We start from the raw sequence: 16,597 nt of genomic DNA on the forward strand, positions 1-16,597 counted from the left end.
AAATGCAACTCTTGCATTTTTTTTAAAAATTATTGAGGCTTTTTGGGCAACTATGGGCATTAAAAATATTTTCATTTTGGTTATGTTTTCGAGATTTTAATATTTAAATCAATCATTTTACGCAGTGAGGGAGGGAGGACTTTCAGTTTCGACGAAATTATCTTCTCAAAATAATACCTGCATTTGCTATCGCCAGCAACAAATCTCAAGGTGAAACTTTTGATAAAATTGGCGTATTAATTACGACGTCCAATGCTTTCGCATGGACAATTCTGTTGCCGCGAGTAGAATTCGTTCATTTGACTGTTGAAAATTTTGTATTTCTGCCTACTTTTACAAAGAATATTGCTTATACAGAAGTTTTATGTATTAAAGGAGTTTTACGGCATCATTTCATTCAGGAAGACTTCCATAATCGTGAAATGGGCGAACTTTATCCATTGGTGTAAAATTTTTGGCACCAAAATGCCAGCGCGAAAAATATTTTTCTTTTTCATTCGTAAAAAAAAGAGTAGAGAAATGTCTAATTGCGAGGAACTGACTACGAATAAAGTCCCTTTTTAAGGTGGGGTTCATTAAATTAACCATTCGTGACAAGGGGGGAGGAAATAAATGACCAGACATGTGATTTTTCAGTAATTTTACTGAAATCAGTATTTTTTGAGACAGCAAAATACTGGACGTATAATAAAGGAAGGAGCATTCGAAGTTAAATTCAACATGTTCCAGTTAATTGCATGCATCGAATTAAAATAGTCTAGTTTGCTGACACAAAAATACATGGGAGAGCTTTCAGTTGTAGTAAAATATACTAACAGTGTTGTGTTAGTTCGCACAGCCAAGCAATTTCAGTATTTTTCATGCTGTTTGGGTCACACGTCCTGAATGACATGAGGGACATACAATGGAGAAAATGTGACATCAAGCCTTTTTTTTTTGATAAGAAAATTTATTAAAACTTATTAATTTAAAGTTCATTGAAACTTAGTGACGAAATGGAGAGGGGTCAAAAATTTTCAAAAGTGCATTAGTCAGAAATTTCCTAAACCGTAAACATATCACAAAAGCCATTTTTTTTTTATAAAATTGCACTATTATTATCATGTCCAGTGTTTTTGAATGGACAATTTTTAATGTAGCAAGTATCATTCGTTCAGTTGTCAGTTTGAAATTTTATATTTCTAATGGAAGAGGTCAAGGCAACTTACACAATAGTATTAAACTTTTTTGAAGAAATATTGTTCATGAAGAAGTTTTACGTAAAGTCTCAGTTTTGCAGCATCATTTCATTCGGGAAGATTTTGATAATTGGGAAATGGGCGCTCTTCATTTATCGGCGTCAAATTTTTGGCACCGATTGCAGCGCGAGAAATGTTTTTTCTTTGCATACGTAAACAAAGAGTAGGGAAATATATATTTGCATGCGGTTACCACAAAACAGGGGCTGTCCAAGAATGTAGTCCCACTTTAAGGTGGGGTTCACGAAATAGTAAAAGTTTGTGACAAGGGAGAGGACAGAAATGACAAGAGGGACATACAATGGAGAAAATGTGACATCAAGCTTTTTTTTTTTTTGATAAGAAAGTTTATTAAAAAGAGTATGACATGTGGCAAAGGAAACAGGGAGCATGGTGAAGTGTGAAACTTTGTGACAAAGGGGAGAGGGGTCAAAAATTTCTAAAAGTGCATTAGTCAGTTATTTCCTAAACCGTAAACATATCACAAAAGCCATTTTTTTTTAATAAAATTGCACTATTATTATCATGTCCAGTGTTTTTGAATGAACAGTTGCCACGAGTAGAGTTCGTTCATTTGTTACTTGGAAATTTATATTTCTAACGACAAAGAAGCTACTTACTCAGTAATAGTAGACGTTTTATAAGTAATATTGTTCACACAGAAGTTTTTCGTATAAACTGAGTTTTGATGCTTCATTTCATACGGGAAAATTTCCAAAATTGTATTATTAACGATTTTTACCCATTGACGGCCATTTTTTTGTTTCCAATGCCAGCGCAAAATTTTTTTTTCCTTTGCATACGTAAACAAAGAGTCGGGAAGAATCTATTTGCATAGGGTTGGCACAAAGCAACACGGTATCCAAAATAAAATGAATCAAGCCAGGAATTGGACGACCACTTCCCAATGGGGCTGTTTTCTTCAGTCAAAAGTACTACTTTTAGTCACTGAAATTGATAGAATAAAGTAAAAGAAATAACATGGGGCCAGAAAAAACTTTTGTTTTCTCGACGGTTATTTTTTTATTAATATTTCAAACGTTCAATTTTGGAAATAAAGCGTGATCTTTATGACGTTACAAGGGATGTACTTTGGCGCGCTACTCCATTGCCGTGCTTAATGTTTACGCTCTGCTGTCGACCCGCCTTTCCACGCTGTGACCATTTGCGCCGTGCGCTAATGGCATCAGCGAATGGCATTTCATCACTTTTGATGCCATGTGCAGAAGCGTAAAAACTGAATTTCAATCTGCGCACCAACTAAAATAATTGCTAAAAAATATTAAATTTTTAAAAACTTTTTAAAAAAATGGTTAAAATCCATGTTTCTAAACTTGCTTTTTGAGAAAAAACACTTTAAAAGTTTCGAAAACGACACCATTACCGAAATAACCCCTCTCATCGATATATTTTGAGATTGACGGACAAAAAGCAAAATTGGAAAAAATTACCTTTCGTCATTGCGTGTACGTATAAAAATTGTCTGTTTTCGGATATGCAGTAAACGAAAGTAAAAGTAGAAATAAAAATGTTGGGAATAGTTAAATTCATACAAGGTTTCTCAAATATTCATTCGTGAACAGGGTCGAATTTCGACCAGTGGGCAAACACTAGTGGGTAGAAAGAGGTGAAGATCTCATACATTAAAGTGTTCTTATAATGTTTGGAAAACAGTTCATCGATGCAGTTTTCTTCGCATGCGTACTAGGGATGCGCCGGATAGCGATGATACCGGACATCCTGCGCTTTGTCTGCCGGATTCGGATATCCGGCTCTACAGTTGTTTTTAGTAAAACATTGCATCTTTATTCATTTTTACAAAATGCTGTTTCAGAATAAGGAATCGAGCTTTTTCACAAATCATTTCCTCAAAAACAAATTAAATGCATTTAAAACTAATTTTTAAAACCTTTCTACTTTCATGTAGGTTGTATACCAGTAGTTCTGCACATTCAATGAAATACTAAAAGAGCAGAGCCCCAGATCGTATCGTAGGGCACAAACTTTAAACGAAAAATATATCTGCGTATAAACAACCCCAGTTTCAACTTATAAATCATTGTTGTTGTTGAAACTGAAAGTAGATAATTTAAATAGAATATTCTCCATGTTTTGTGTTCATGTTTAGTGACCGACGTCGTTAAATCATTAATGTTTATGCAAATGAACCTTGTTTCCATTTTTTACCCCCATTGCTCTTGGTGTGGCAACAGAGTGTTGTCCAATGTGTAAAGCTGTTGTGGCGGTCAGGGACTTTTGCTTCACTTTCCCACACGAGCACGTGTAAACTGTAACGATGTTTTCAATATGCTCATCTTTACTAATAATAAAGCTAAAAGTCTCTCTGTCCGGAGGATGTCTGTAGGATGTCTGTGACGCGCATAGCGCCTAGACCGTTCGGCCGATTTTCATGAAATTTGGCACAAAGTTAGTATGTAGCAGGGGGGTGTGCACCTCGAAGCGATGTTTCGAAAATTCGATTTTGTTCTTTTTCTATTCTAATTTTAAGCCCATTTTTCACAGAAATTTAATAAAATGGGAAAGAATTTGTTCTGAAAATTATCTTTCTCTTCTTTACTTAATTATCTTTCTTCTCTTCTTTACTTCTTTATCTTTCTTCTTTTCTTTTCTTCTTTACTAATAATAAAGCTGAAAGTCTTTCTGTATGGATGTTTGGATCCCTGTGACTCGCATAGCGCCTAGACCGTTAAGCCGATTTTCATGAAATTTGACACAAAATTAGTTTGCAGCATGGGGGTGTGCACCTCGAAGCGATTTTTCGAAAATTCGACGTGATTCTTTTCCTATTCCAATTTTAAGAACAAAATTATCAGAAGATGGACGAGTCAATGACGAAATTAGCATAACGTGGAACCGTCACATGGGCACGAGCCAATGGGCGAAATGCGAAATGATCATAACGTGGAACCGTAACACGGGCACGAGCCAATTGGCGAGAAAATTCACCATACATTGTTTGTAAATATACAGGCGAACCAAAGGACCTTCCAATTTTTCTATTACGGGCAAAGCCGTGCGGGTACCACTAGTAATAAATATAGTTTGGTGGAAATCGTGTGCTGTCTCTCAAACTCCAATCCAGTAAAATTCGTGATGGAGTAAGAATTTAGGACATTGAATCCAAATGTCCCGTACCTGCATCAAGCTAAATATGCTTAGATTTGACAGTAATCTTTCACTTTGGAGGTTTTCTAGTCCAGATTTCATTCAAAAAGTTTTCATGGGAGCAGAAGTGGGAAAGTGATCGAAATTCCTCCCGCTTTCAGTTTGCACAGAACGTGAATCTGTCTCTCTCTTCCAGGAGACGCCGGCCGGAGGACGGAGCTGCGTCGGAGACGGATTGGTTCAGGCGGACCGCGTTGCATCGTGCGGCATTGAGCGGAGACACGCAGAGGATCAGGGAGCTGCTGGAAGGAGGATGGAACACGAGGGCGAGGGATCTGAATGGAATGACGCCCCTCCACCTGGCCCTGTTGTATGAGAAGGAGGCCGCGGCGGAGCTGCTAGCGGACGCGGACTGCATCACGGATGTGGTGGATTTCTACAAGCGCACCCCTCTGCATCTCGCTGCCGAGTGTGGGTTCGTGAATGTCGTCCGTATCCTGCTCGCGGGAGGGGCGAATGCAAGTGCGAAAGACAGAAGTGAAAGCACGCCCCTCCATTTTGCCGTGATCTCTAGGATGGAGGCCGCGGCGGAGGTGCTGCTGGAGGCCGCCGCCGAATGCGACGGGCCGGACATGGAAGGCCGCACCCCCCTGCACTACGCTGTGAGAGAAGGTCTCCCGCGGATAGTTCAATCTTTGCTGTCGAGGGGTGCGCGTTTGAAGCTTAAAGATAGAGATGGACACTGTCCCCTGTACTTGGCCCTGTGGTGTAGACAAGACGATGTGGCGAGGGTGCTTCTGGCGACCCACGCCTGGAGGAATATCGAGGTACATTGGGAGGAGATGGGGCTCCCACAGGAGCAAAAGGAGCGCGGCGTCCGGCTGCTCTCCGAGTGCGAGGCCGAGATGAGGGAGGCCCTGGTGGAGGGGTCCCGCCTCTCCCTCCGCGACCTCGCCCACCGACACCCCTCCCGCCTGGCCCAACGCCTCACCTCCTCCTCGTCCGGCTGGGGGAGGTCCGGGAGAGGAGGGCCCTGGAGGACCGCTTCCTGCGCTGCTTCCCCCTCCTCTGCCCGCCCCTGCCCACCACCTGCACCGACGTCCTCCTCGCGTGCCTGGCGGACGACGACCTGAGGAACTTCGCCCGGGCCGCAGAGCTCTAGTCCCTGGCGAAAAAGAAAATAAAGATCAGTACTTGAACTGTATGAATCTTTTGTTTTTGAGTGTGCCCGAGATAGTTGACTGAGCTTTATCTGCTGTTTTCGTAAACAAACCAGTTTGTCTTGTCAAGATGATTATTCTGAGACACCTTTTAAATAGCTTTGTACATCATGTGTGAAATGCTTTGTGTGTATGAATCACGTAATAAAAGGAATATTCAAGCCATTGATAAATTCTCTTTTATTGTACCCTATTGGCACGAAAGAAATAAAGTGAGCCGAAAATTTTAACCCTGCTTAAAAACTGAGAAAGACATCCACATGGCTCGATGCGTCATCGGGGGCTATTCCGATAATTTGGGATCTGGTGCAGTGGTCTCATTTTCGGGGTAAATATTTTTTTTTTTTGGTAAGATGCCTCTCGCGCTGGCAGTGGAACTGAGAATGGACGCCAATGAAGAAAGATCGCCAGATTCCCAATGATCAAAATCTTCCCCGGAATATTATTCTGCTTACAATTCCCCCCCCCAAAAAAAAAAATTGAAAATCGCATTTTTTGGACTTACGGCGTTATTGCTCTGAGGTACATATTTAAAAATACAATTTTTTTTATTTTGGGTTTGTACTTGCAGCTTTTGCAACTGAAGTCTATTTATTACTGGGAAATGACAAAAATGAGCTTATAATTTAATGCATAATGTATGTAAACAATGATGTTAAGAAGCATGCATCCATTTAGCCAAAAAGAAAACTCGGAGCTGCGAAGAATCACTTTTAATGAAGAATCATATGAGTGCAATCATTTACATTTCCCAACATTGCTTATGTTTATACTTGGATTGAGAAATAAAAAACATTTGAGCTCTGTAAATTTGAAGATTAACTGCGACAGAAAACATTACAGTTCATGTAAAACCTGTAAGTTTTTTTAAGCTGAGAAAAAAAAATTCTGTGAGTCATACTTTTCCTTTCAGTTTTGTACTCGAAATCGAAGGGTGCATATAGAAAAGAGCTCGTTTAACATCTACTGTGAAACACAAAAATGCTAAATAGAAGGGGTTATTTTTTTTTTACTGAAAATGAATACTTTTTTAACTTTGTAGCTTTTAGTTATATTTTACAATCAGAAATAAAAATAAAATAGAAAAAGTAAGGTCTTAAATTTATTCTGATTAGTGCTATACCCCATGAATTAAGATGAATCTTTGAGGGCAACATTCAGTCATCTATGAACTCATTTAGGGATCAGCAAGTCGTTTTATCTGGGGTCCTGGGAAAAAATCATACCTTACAATCTTTTCAAAAATTTGCTCACAAATTGATATTAAAAGCAGTGGTGTTCCCATCTCCATATACGCTGTATACTCTCAAACATTTTTTAGACACGGCATACACCCTGAAACTTCATAAACTTTCATATTATGACATACTATGTGTATGATCACATACACAAATTGTGCGCAATGGATTACTGGAAGTATACCCTCAGAAAAATAGATGGGAACATCACTGATTAAAAGTCCTTTCCATGGGACGAAATGGTACATTCAGAATAGTTTTGTCAGCAGGTTTTATTCCACAAATACAATTAAAACAAATAAGCAATGTTCGTTTCAGTATCAAAAGTAAAGATTTATCGTAGGTATATAAAACAAAATTGAAAATTAATATTACTAGTGTAGAAAAAAAACAACTTTTTTTTTTGTTATACGGACCTGATCTTCAGGTAAAATGATGCGCTGAATTCAAATATGCAAAGAGTTTTTCACCATCACCCACAGATTTTGTGTAACACTAGGCAGAAGTTTTAAAGAAATGCGCAAATTCACATGTATGACTAACTCTAAAATAATGATCAAAAACTTAGCCATTGTTCTTCTCTTTCTGCATCAGGCATCAGGAACATCCCTCTTAAGTGTATAGCATTAATCAGCAAGAGTTAATTCACTTTGAGAATGCTCACCAAAGATGCGATTTTTAACTTTACTTTAATAGTATACGTAGAAATTCTGGTTTTATGCATTCAAATTAAGCACTAGTGTTACAATGTACTTAAAAACACCTAATTTAATATGAAAGGCCAGTAGAATAACACGCAAATCCACTCTTTTTTCATTATTATTATTCTTGTCATTACTATCCCATTCGCATAGAGGAAAACATTAATAAAATTGAGCAGTTAATAAAATTTGTTTCATTTAATTTTAGGCAAGAAATAATTGTCCCATGATATGTGTTGCATTAAATTTTTTATCTAAAAAAAGACAAATCTCCATATGTTTCAGTCATATCGATTGAAAATGCTAGTGATACCCAAAGCAACGAGTTTTAATCATGCAATAGTGTAGCTTTTAAACCAATTTCAACTAATACCAAGTCTCATCATCTGTTTGATATTAAAATACAAACATATCCATTACAGAGTCGATACTATTTCAGTATACTAAATCATGGTCTAGGAAGATTGGGCGCCGAGCACATTGTGCTCAATGTTCTAAGCACCCAAAATGCTCGGTGCCCACTCTTCCCATTTCGGGCTTTGCTCCGCCTGGTTTTGGAGGAGGGGGAAGGATTTAATTTTATTTTAATAAAATTTTGTTTGGAACTTTTCAAAACATTTAAAATAAATTTAAAATGATGTTTTAACCCTACTAGCAAAATTTCTTGCATCAACCTTGACAGATCTTGATATACTGACAGCGTCAATATTGACGTGTTTCATACTGCATACAGATTAAAAAGCAATATTGGAATAACAACACGTATGCAACATTGCATTCATCTCAAAATACCAATATTGATATAACCTTACAATATCAGCATTGCATACATGTTGGCGCCGTCAAGATGGTATTGATTTCATGCTGTCGTCGTCAAGGTAATTAGTACACAATAGAACAGGTGGACCTTCGTTGATACTTGCGCATGCGCACAGTTCTTTATACCCAGCGTCCCTTGCATTGCTGGCATGTTATCTTCCTCCTTCGACCTTCGATACAGTCCGTCCAGGAGTTCCACGCAGCACGTGGCGTTGCACTCCCTAGTAGCACAAAATACAGATCGACGTTTTGAATCCCGATTGATAACGGAAACGGTTCTTAAAATATAGAACTATGTCGAAGTATATTTTTTCATCGGTATTACTACATAAAAAAATTGTTTTTATTCCTTGTTTTGTCTTTTTTTAACTAGTTAACCATAATTTAAAGCGTTTATTTTTGTAATGAATATGCAATTTAGGAGAAAAATAGAAAAATTTTTGCGAACATCGAAAAACGTCGTATCATGTCAAAAGAAAATATTGTGACACCGACGAACTTTGACGTCAATCTATAAAATAATCTCAATATGGTTTTCTAAACATAGATCTATGTCAAAATATGTTTTTGCTTCGACATTATTTAAGCTGTTTAAAATTAAACGAGGAAAATAAATTCGCAACTCCAATTAACTATAGGAGGCGATGTTTTTACTGTTTATTTTGATGTTTTAAATCAATGTATCATTTTATAATACGAAAATACAGCGATATTTTTATTTGTATAGAAATAAGAAGCAAAATAGAGAAAATTGCAAACATCGAAAACGTTTTTTGACCAATATATTTCGACGTAAATCTGTATAACTTTAACCTCCAAACACATTCCGGAACCGGATGTCACGTGATCGTGATGACGCTTTCCATTTTGTATTTGTATGGCGGCTTTATGAAAAACCATCGCCATTGATAAATTGGATTCAGCACATTGAAACATCGTAATACACAACAATATAAGTAAGTACCACAACTTGAAGTTACAAAATATAAAATGTTATGTTTCTGTACTTTTTGGCTGATTTTTGTATTATTTACAACGTTATTTCTTCCTATTATGAGTTGAGTATTTGTAATGGAAGTTGAACCTTATGGCCCGGCCGTATATAAGCTACCTTTACTCCTGTTCAGGCATAGGAAAATTTCAGGCCCTCTCATTGGCTTATTCGAGTGTCAATCAAAGCTGTGACGACACTGCGATGACTTGCTAGTCATCTTTCGCAGTCTGCTTCTTGTTTGTAATCTGCTAAATACGATTAAGCATTTGCAAATGAGCTCTTTAATTGGATGTTGCTGACAAAAACAACATTTTATCTCCAATCAATTTCATCCTTTGCAAAACAAATGAAAGCTGCCTTCGAGAAACTATGATTCGAAACAAAAATACGTGGCACCATCTTTAAGCGAAAAATGCATGTTTTGCGACGTTTTAATTTAAATTGAGCAATTTTTTAAATAATTCCCACGGTAAATTATTTTGCCAATTAAAAAGCGAATTCCGCAGTTTTTCATATTCTTAATGATATTTAATGCAATTTAAACAGCTGTTCGTAAAGCAATGATTAACATTTAAGTTAGTAACAAATATTTATTGCGAAAAAATTTATACATGCTAATATCTAATATAATTTGCTCTTGTGCCAGTTTATTTTTAGCTAATTTCTATTGAATATGAGTTAGCATTCGAGAATAAGACCTTTAATTGAGTAGTTAGTGCGTCTGGAAAAAATTCCTTTTTGTTTCGAAAGAATTTCCTTCTTAAAAAAAAAAAAAAAAAAAAAAAAAAACTAATCCTCGACTTTAAAAATTATGTTTAAAAGAATCAGCTGTTCACGCACTACTATTGGTTAAATTCAGCCCAACAAAATATGATATCGATATTGGTCAAAAGCTTTATAAAGCTCTTTAACAGGTTGTCAATTTTTTGCGTTAATCAATTTTTTTGTCTATATTTTGTATATCTTACCGTTCATTGGTTGAGTTGCTTTATGTGTGTCTTCACTGGTTAAATTGATAATCCTGAATTAAACTATAAATAGTCGATGCGTACTCTTTTATAAAATGCTAAAACAATTGAGATGTCTGTATTTAAAAAAAAGAAGATATTCTTCCACTTTCATTCATAATTGAAGTAATTAGTGAATCATTGAGCACTGTCTTTTACAGAGCAATGTTTTTCAATTTAGAAGATTGTACTAAAGGGGCTGTGGAATTTGGAGAATCGACGAATACGAAATGGAACTCCAGAGGTTCAAATCCTTATCCTTGCGCATGTTTTGCTTAAAAATAAAGCTATTTATTCGTTTAATTAAATATTTTACATTTTTTTTAAAGCAGAGCATTATTTTATTTTATGAGTTATGAAATTAGTCAAGGACAAGAAGGATATGTTCGCCAGACTCACTCAATATTCAATAGTAAGTCTTATTCTCGGATGCTAACTAATATTCAATAAAAATTAGCAAGAAATAAACTGGCACAAGAGAAAATTATTTTAGAGAAAATTATTCACTAGAAGTATTTATTATTAAAATAAATGGTATTCATTTCTTTAAGGAGAGTTGTTTAAATTGCATTAAACTATCATTAAGAATATGAAAAAATGCAGAATTCGCTTTTCCATCAACAAATCAATTTACCACGAGAATTATTTAAAAAAATAACTTTAATTTAAATTAAAACGATGTCGTAAAACTTGCATTTCTCGCTTAAAGATGGCGCCACCAATTTTTATTTCGAATCATAGTTTCTCAAAGGCAGCTTTCATTTGTTTTGCAAAGGATGAAATTGATTGGAAATAATAATGCTGTTTTTGTCAGCAACATTCAATCAAAGACCTCATTTGCAAATACTTATTCGTATTTAGCAGATTACAAACAGGAAACATTTCGAGAGACAACTAGCAACATTACAGTACGTCACAATTTGAAACTTTGATTGACACTCGAATCAGCCAATGAGAGGGCCTGAAATATTCCTATGCCCGAACAGGAGTAAAGGTAGCTTATATGCGGCCGGGCCATTGCTGAACTTAAGTTGATCTTATTCCATGTTTTTTATAACATGCGAATGCTATTCAGAGGAACAGCGGCTTCAGGGGTATTTTGGTAAATCGTGACGCCAGAAGAGGGCGTCTTGGACCGCTGGAATCGCCAACTGGAAGTATCCATCTAGGACTAACCGTTGCGAAAATAAAGTTCTCGCAGTTTAAAACGGAGCACCCTGTAGATAGGCGGATCGGATTTTTCATTGTTGCGGAGTCTCGGTTACCACAACAAAGTTCCGTGTTTCGCCAAATTTGCCGTAAATAACATTTTATTTAATAAACTATTCACGTGTGTGTGTGTGCAGCGCTAGTAATTGCTCGCAGTGAACAATCACCAAACGCTATGACTCGCCACAAAAGACAGCCACTCGATCACGCGCTCCGGTCCAAAATGGCTGATCTTAAGCTGATGCGCCGACTCCTATGTATAGGGGGCCTTACCTCGGCCTATCCAACAATGCACTGCAGTACATGAAATACAAATACAAAAGTGACGACCAGCAACAGGATCTGGGCCCAGCTAGACTGGTCCTAGTTCATTTACAATCCCCAGTGAAGATGAATGGCCCTCCTAAAACTGTCTACTCCTTTGCTCATGACCACCACTTCCGGTAAGCTGTTCCAAGGTTCCACTACCCTGCTAAAATAATAATTTTTCCTAATATCCATGTTAGCCTGAGATTTAAATAGCCTAAAACAATGACCCCTCGTCCTGTTTTCAGTGCTAAACTTTAGCCCCGTGACATCTTTTGTTTTAATAAATTTAAACAGCTGAATCATGTCCCCTCGGTCTCTTCTCTATTCAAGACTACATTTTTAGCCTTCTAAACCTGGAATCGTAGTCCAAGTGAGAAAGTCCACTTATTAGCCTTGTAGCCCGCCTTTGAGCCCTTTCCAATACATTAATGTCTTTCTTAAGATAAGGAGACCAAAACTGAACAGCATACTCCAAATGGGGTCTTACCAAACTTCTATATAAGGGCAGAAGAACTTCTTCTGCCCCACATTGTATCGAAAAAATTATAAACTAGTTATGATATTATGAAATGCAATGTGCAGATCACAAATATCTGTTTGTTTTCTATTTTTAGGAACGAGTTTTTGGTTTAAAAAAAAAGTTTTCTTTGTTAGCACACCGCCATAATGCACCGCACAGGGGAATTAGGGTCTATAGTTTTTCAGACTGCGTCTCTCTGAGTCCAACAGAGAGAGAGCGCGCTCGTCTCGCGGAGACCAATGAAATGCGACGCCCAACCCGACGGACGTCAGATATCTGGCATCTCGTCCCGTACGATGCCTTCCATAATAAGAATCGACCGAGCTATGGCAACCCTTTTGCTGCTCATAAACCAAACCTAGGTGGATATCCTAGCAACAGCGGACGTTGATCGTAGCACACGATAATAAAATAAATGAGAAATAAAATAAATAGACTTGATGGAACACGAAGAATGATCTTTTATGGAGTCCGATTTGTAAATTTGTTACTCTAAGTTGTAATTATTTTGTTAATATAGTGAGTTTTTCGTTTAGATAGTATTGTGCATTTTCTTTAGTCAATTTCAATAACTCTCTAAGCAAGCGCCGAAAAAGAATCGGCAAACGGTAAGGTTTTTACTTACAATCTCAATTTAAGATACCGATTAGTACATTTTTGCGTTAACGAAAAACGTTTACGCCATTACGTTCACGCCAACGCTGACGTAGCAGTTTCAAATTAAATAAAAGTTACTGAAAACTGTGATCAAAAACTAATTCCTATTGTCAAAATAATGCATAACTAAAAGAAAAACAGTAATCTCTGCACCTGGAAAAATTTATAATGAAAATACATTACGTCTTAAAATACATGTCGAGTGCCAAACTATAGATAATGTTGCCATCTAGCAACCATGCTGCCAAAGTTTTCGCCAAGCCTTCCACCAGTCACATGATGTATCCATGAACCAATTTTTTCATTAGCAAGTCTGGGAAAGCTCGGTATACTCTTATTATTAGTCTATGATGCCTTCACGATCGAAAACTGGTTTGGGGGAGGAAAAAGCGAAGCTCACGGGCCGTACGGACTAGAGATCCTGTATACGGAGAGATTGGACAACGGCGCGCCGCTGTCCGCCATGTTTACTCCAAGTGTTGTCAGTTCGAAATGCTGCGCTGTGTGAATTTTTTGCTTTCCCAAGGAATACTATAGGACATGAAATCTTCAGAGAACAGACTGATTTTTCTTCTCCTCGTATTTTCGTTAAAGGGAATGAGTTCCAAGTCCGGCAATCCGGCGCCAATCGTTTCGCATCTTCATAGTGCTTACAAAGTAAACTTTTTTACTTCCTTTTACAAAAAAGGAAGTATTGTATTCGCGAAAAAATTTTCACTCAAAAATCGACCTTCATTTCCATTTCTCACCCCCGAATGAATGTTGAGTTTTTTTTTCGACTCGATCACACGTGGATAAGTGCCTAAGAACGTATAGACACGTGAAATATCCATAATGATGATTCCCGAGTTAATTACACCGAATTTTCTCGTGACGTCCATGTGTACATATGTATGTGCGTATGTGTATCTCGCATAACTCAAAAACGGTATGTCCTAGAAAGTTGAAATTTAGTACGCAGACTCCAAGTGCGGTCTCGTTGTGCACCTTCTCTTTTGGTTGCATTCGGACGTTTCTAAGGTGTCTTTTGCTCCTTTTTGGAGGGAAATCTTTGTTAATTTCGATGTAAACTCAAGTGGTGATATAATTTGTCGGACACTTGGCGATATATCGCCAGTCTTTTGGTCGCCAAGTTTTGTCGCCAACTTGTCGATTTTTTTGAGCAATCACGATTGCTTATTGTTCTCATTTGACTGTTTCGATGTCCTATCTTTTTATTTTCCCACCGCCACCCTCCGCACCCTGTCACCGTCGACCGGCTCCTCACGATGCTGCTCCTATAGCGAAAGCCGTCTCCATCCATGTCCTACACACACGCGCATACAAACACAACTACACACACACGCACGCACACACACATACACACAACTACCCACACATTCATGCCTGCTCACTGACACAAACACATATGCCTACACACACATACACATACCCCCCCACACACACATACACACATTCATATACACAACTACCCACACACTCATGACTGCACACAGACACACATGCCTATGCACACATACACATACCCCTACACACAAACACACATACCCCACACACAAACACACACGCCTACACACACACTCGTGATTGCGAAAAACATAATTTGAATTCAAGATGTCAAAATTCAAATTATTATTTTTTTTTAAATTTGATTTCAATTTGGCCACTGTTGGTGACATTTAGAGAGTTAAACTCTTGAATCACATTAAAATTGCCAGTAACGGGGAAATGACATTAAATTGGAGTAAAAGGAAGTCACGTGATTCACACATCAGCTCGTTTTATCAAAAACTCGTTCCTAAAAATAGAAAACAAACAGATATTTGTGATCTGCGCCTTGCATTTCATAGTATCGTAACTAGTTTATAATTTTTTCGGTACAATGTAAAGTGATATTTGGGGCGGAAGATGCATTACGATCTACGGGGAGCGAGCATCTTTGGACACAAGATGGCCGCCGTTCCGAAGTTGTCCAGTCTCTCCGTATTTAGGATCTCTAGTACGGACGAGTGCGGGATGTCCGAGGAATCCTTCCTTTTCAGGAGACTGCCCACGGAGAGGCTGAGGGCGCTGCTGGACGGAGGATGGGACACGAGGGCAAGGGATCGATGGCTCTGTACACTGGGAGCGAGGCCGCAGCAGAGATCCTAGTGGAGGCAGACTGCATTGGTGCTGCACCGAGGGGGCATCTCGGCGTCGTGAGGAAGCTCATTCGCAAATGAAGGACAACGGTGGACTGCTCTATGCGCCGAGCGAAGGACACGAGGTCGATCCTCGCCTGGATGGACATCCTCGTGGACTCCCCCCCGAACCGCCGTCCTCGCCCGGTGGAGGCCCGGGTTCGGGAATCGTAACTGTTGATGAAATCTTGGAAATTTGAACCTGTCTTCGTCATCAATAAAATAATGAATCGCGAGACCTTGTCATTTCGTTTTCTCATACATAGAGCTATCTCGAGGGGAATGTCGTTTAGAAATCTTAACCGATGAAACAAATAGGGTGGATGTACCAGTTATGGTCACTCTAAGAACAATTCTCTAAATAAAAAAAAGGTAGCAGTTTCAATTATTAATACAAAAATTGACAAGATATACCATTTTAAAGCAAATTTAATTCGCCATCAGATTTTCACAAATGGAGACAAGTTACCTTAATAATATACAGTAAAATCCCTCTAAAGCGGACAATAACGGGACGAATTCTTTTTGTCCGCAATAGAGAGGTGTCCGCAGGCCAGGGGTTTAATAATGTTATTTGCATTGGAACTGGGGAATTAAAAAGTGTCCGTCTTTAAAGGGGCGTCCGTTAGGAAGGGTTTTACTGTATTTAAAATTTTAAGAAAACCAGTTATGGCCAGCCAAGTGTCATCGATCATGAAGGCATTATTAAGCAGGAAAACTGTCCTGATCAACACGATAAAAAACTATTAAATTTATAAATAAATAAAACATTTCAATTAAGGAGTTTTATGCATCTAATCTCAGTGCTCATACCTAAGTAACGTTCAAAAATCAGTAGAGGAGTTACACTGATAGTGGTAAATACCTGAAACATTAAACAGGACCGAAGCTATAACGATTGCTTACATTTTTATACTAAAAGCCGCATTTTTGAAACCCTACAGGGGGCGCAAGATTGTCCCGGAATTACGTTCTTTTTTAATAGAACATGCATTAAGTACATATCCTTTACCTCCTTTGGGAATTGTCATAACTATACAAATGTTAAGGAACACTAAATTTTTATAAAGAACATAAATTTAATAAAGAAAAATATAAGTTTTAATACAAATAAAGTTTTAATAAAGAACATTTAAACCTAAATTCAAGAGGAAGTTTTTGACAACATGGGTCTGTAGAGTTGGAGAGGTAATGAAAGAATCCGCTAATTTTAGAGCTTTCGACACTGACTATCCTTTATCCCAAAATCAGTCCGGATCCGCAGCTCTGGTTAAAATTTATTGCTTAAGAAACACTATGAAAAGCTCAATAGCAGCAGAAAATGACATCTACACTGCGCAGCAAAAGAAATAGTATAGAAGGCAACGAATGTCCAATAA

The 16,597-nt window shown here is 37.8% G+C and overlaps 1 protein-coding gene across 1 annotated transcript in view; it reads left to right on the forward strand.

Annotated features, from left to right (window-relative positions):
* Positions 1-5,740, forward strand: part of LOC129232412 (ankyrin repeat domain-containing protein 23-like) — a 14,762-nt gene extending 9,022 nt beyond the window's left edge. The window contains exon 2 of the mRNA XM_054866557.1: positions 4,455-5,740. Coding sequence (XP_054722532.1) covers positions 4,455-5,497 — 1,043 coding nt within the window. The 3' untranslated portion in view covers positions 5,498-5,740. The remainder of the gene's footprint in view (positions 1-4,454) is intronic.
* The last annotated feature ends 10,857 nt before the right edge of the window (positions 5,741-16,597 follow it).

Source organism: Uloborus diversus, unplaced genomic scaffold, assembly GCF_026930045.1.
Source record: "Uloborus diversus isolate 005 unplaced genomic scaffold, Udiv.v.3.1 scaffold_12, whole genome shotgun sequence".
NCBI classification, from domain to species: Eukaryota; Metazoa; Arthropoda; class Arachnida; order Araneae; family Uloboridae; genus Uloborus; species Uloborus diversus.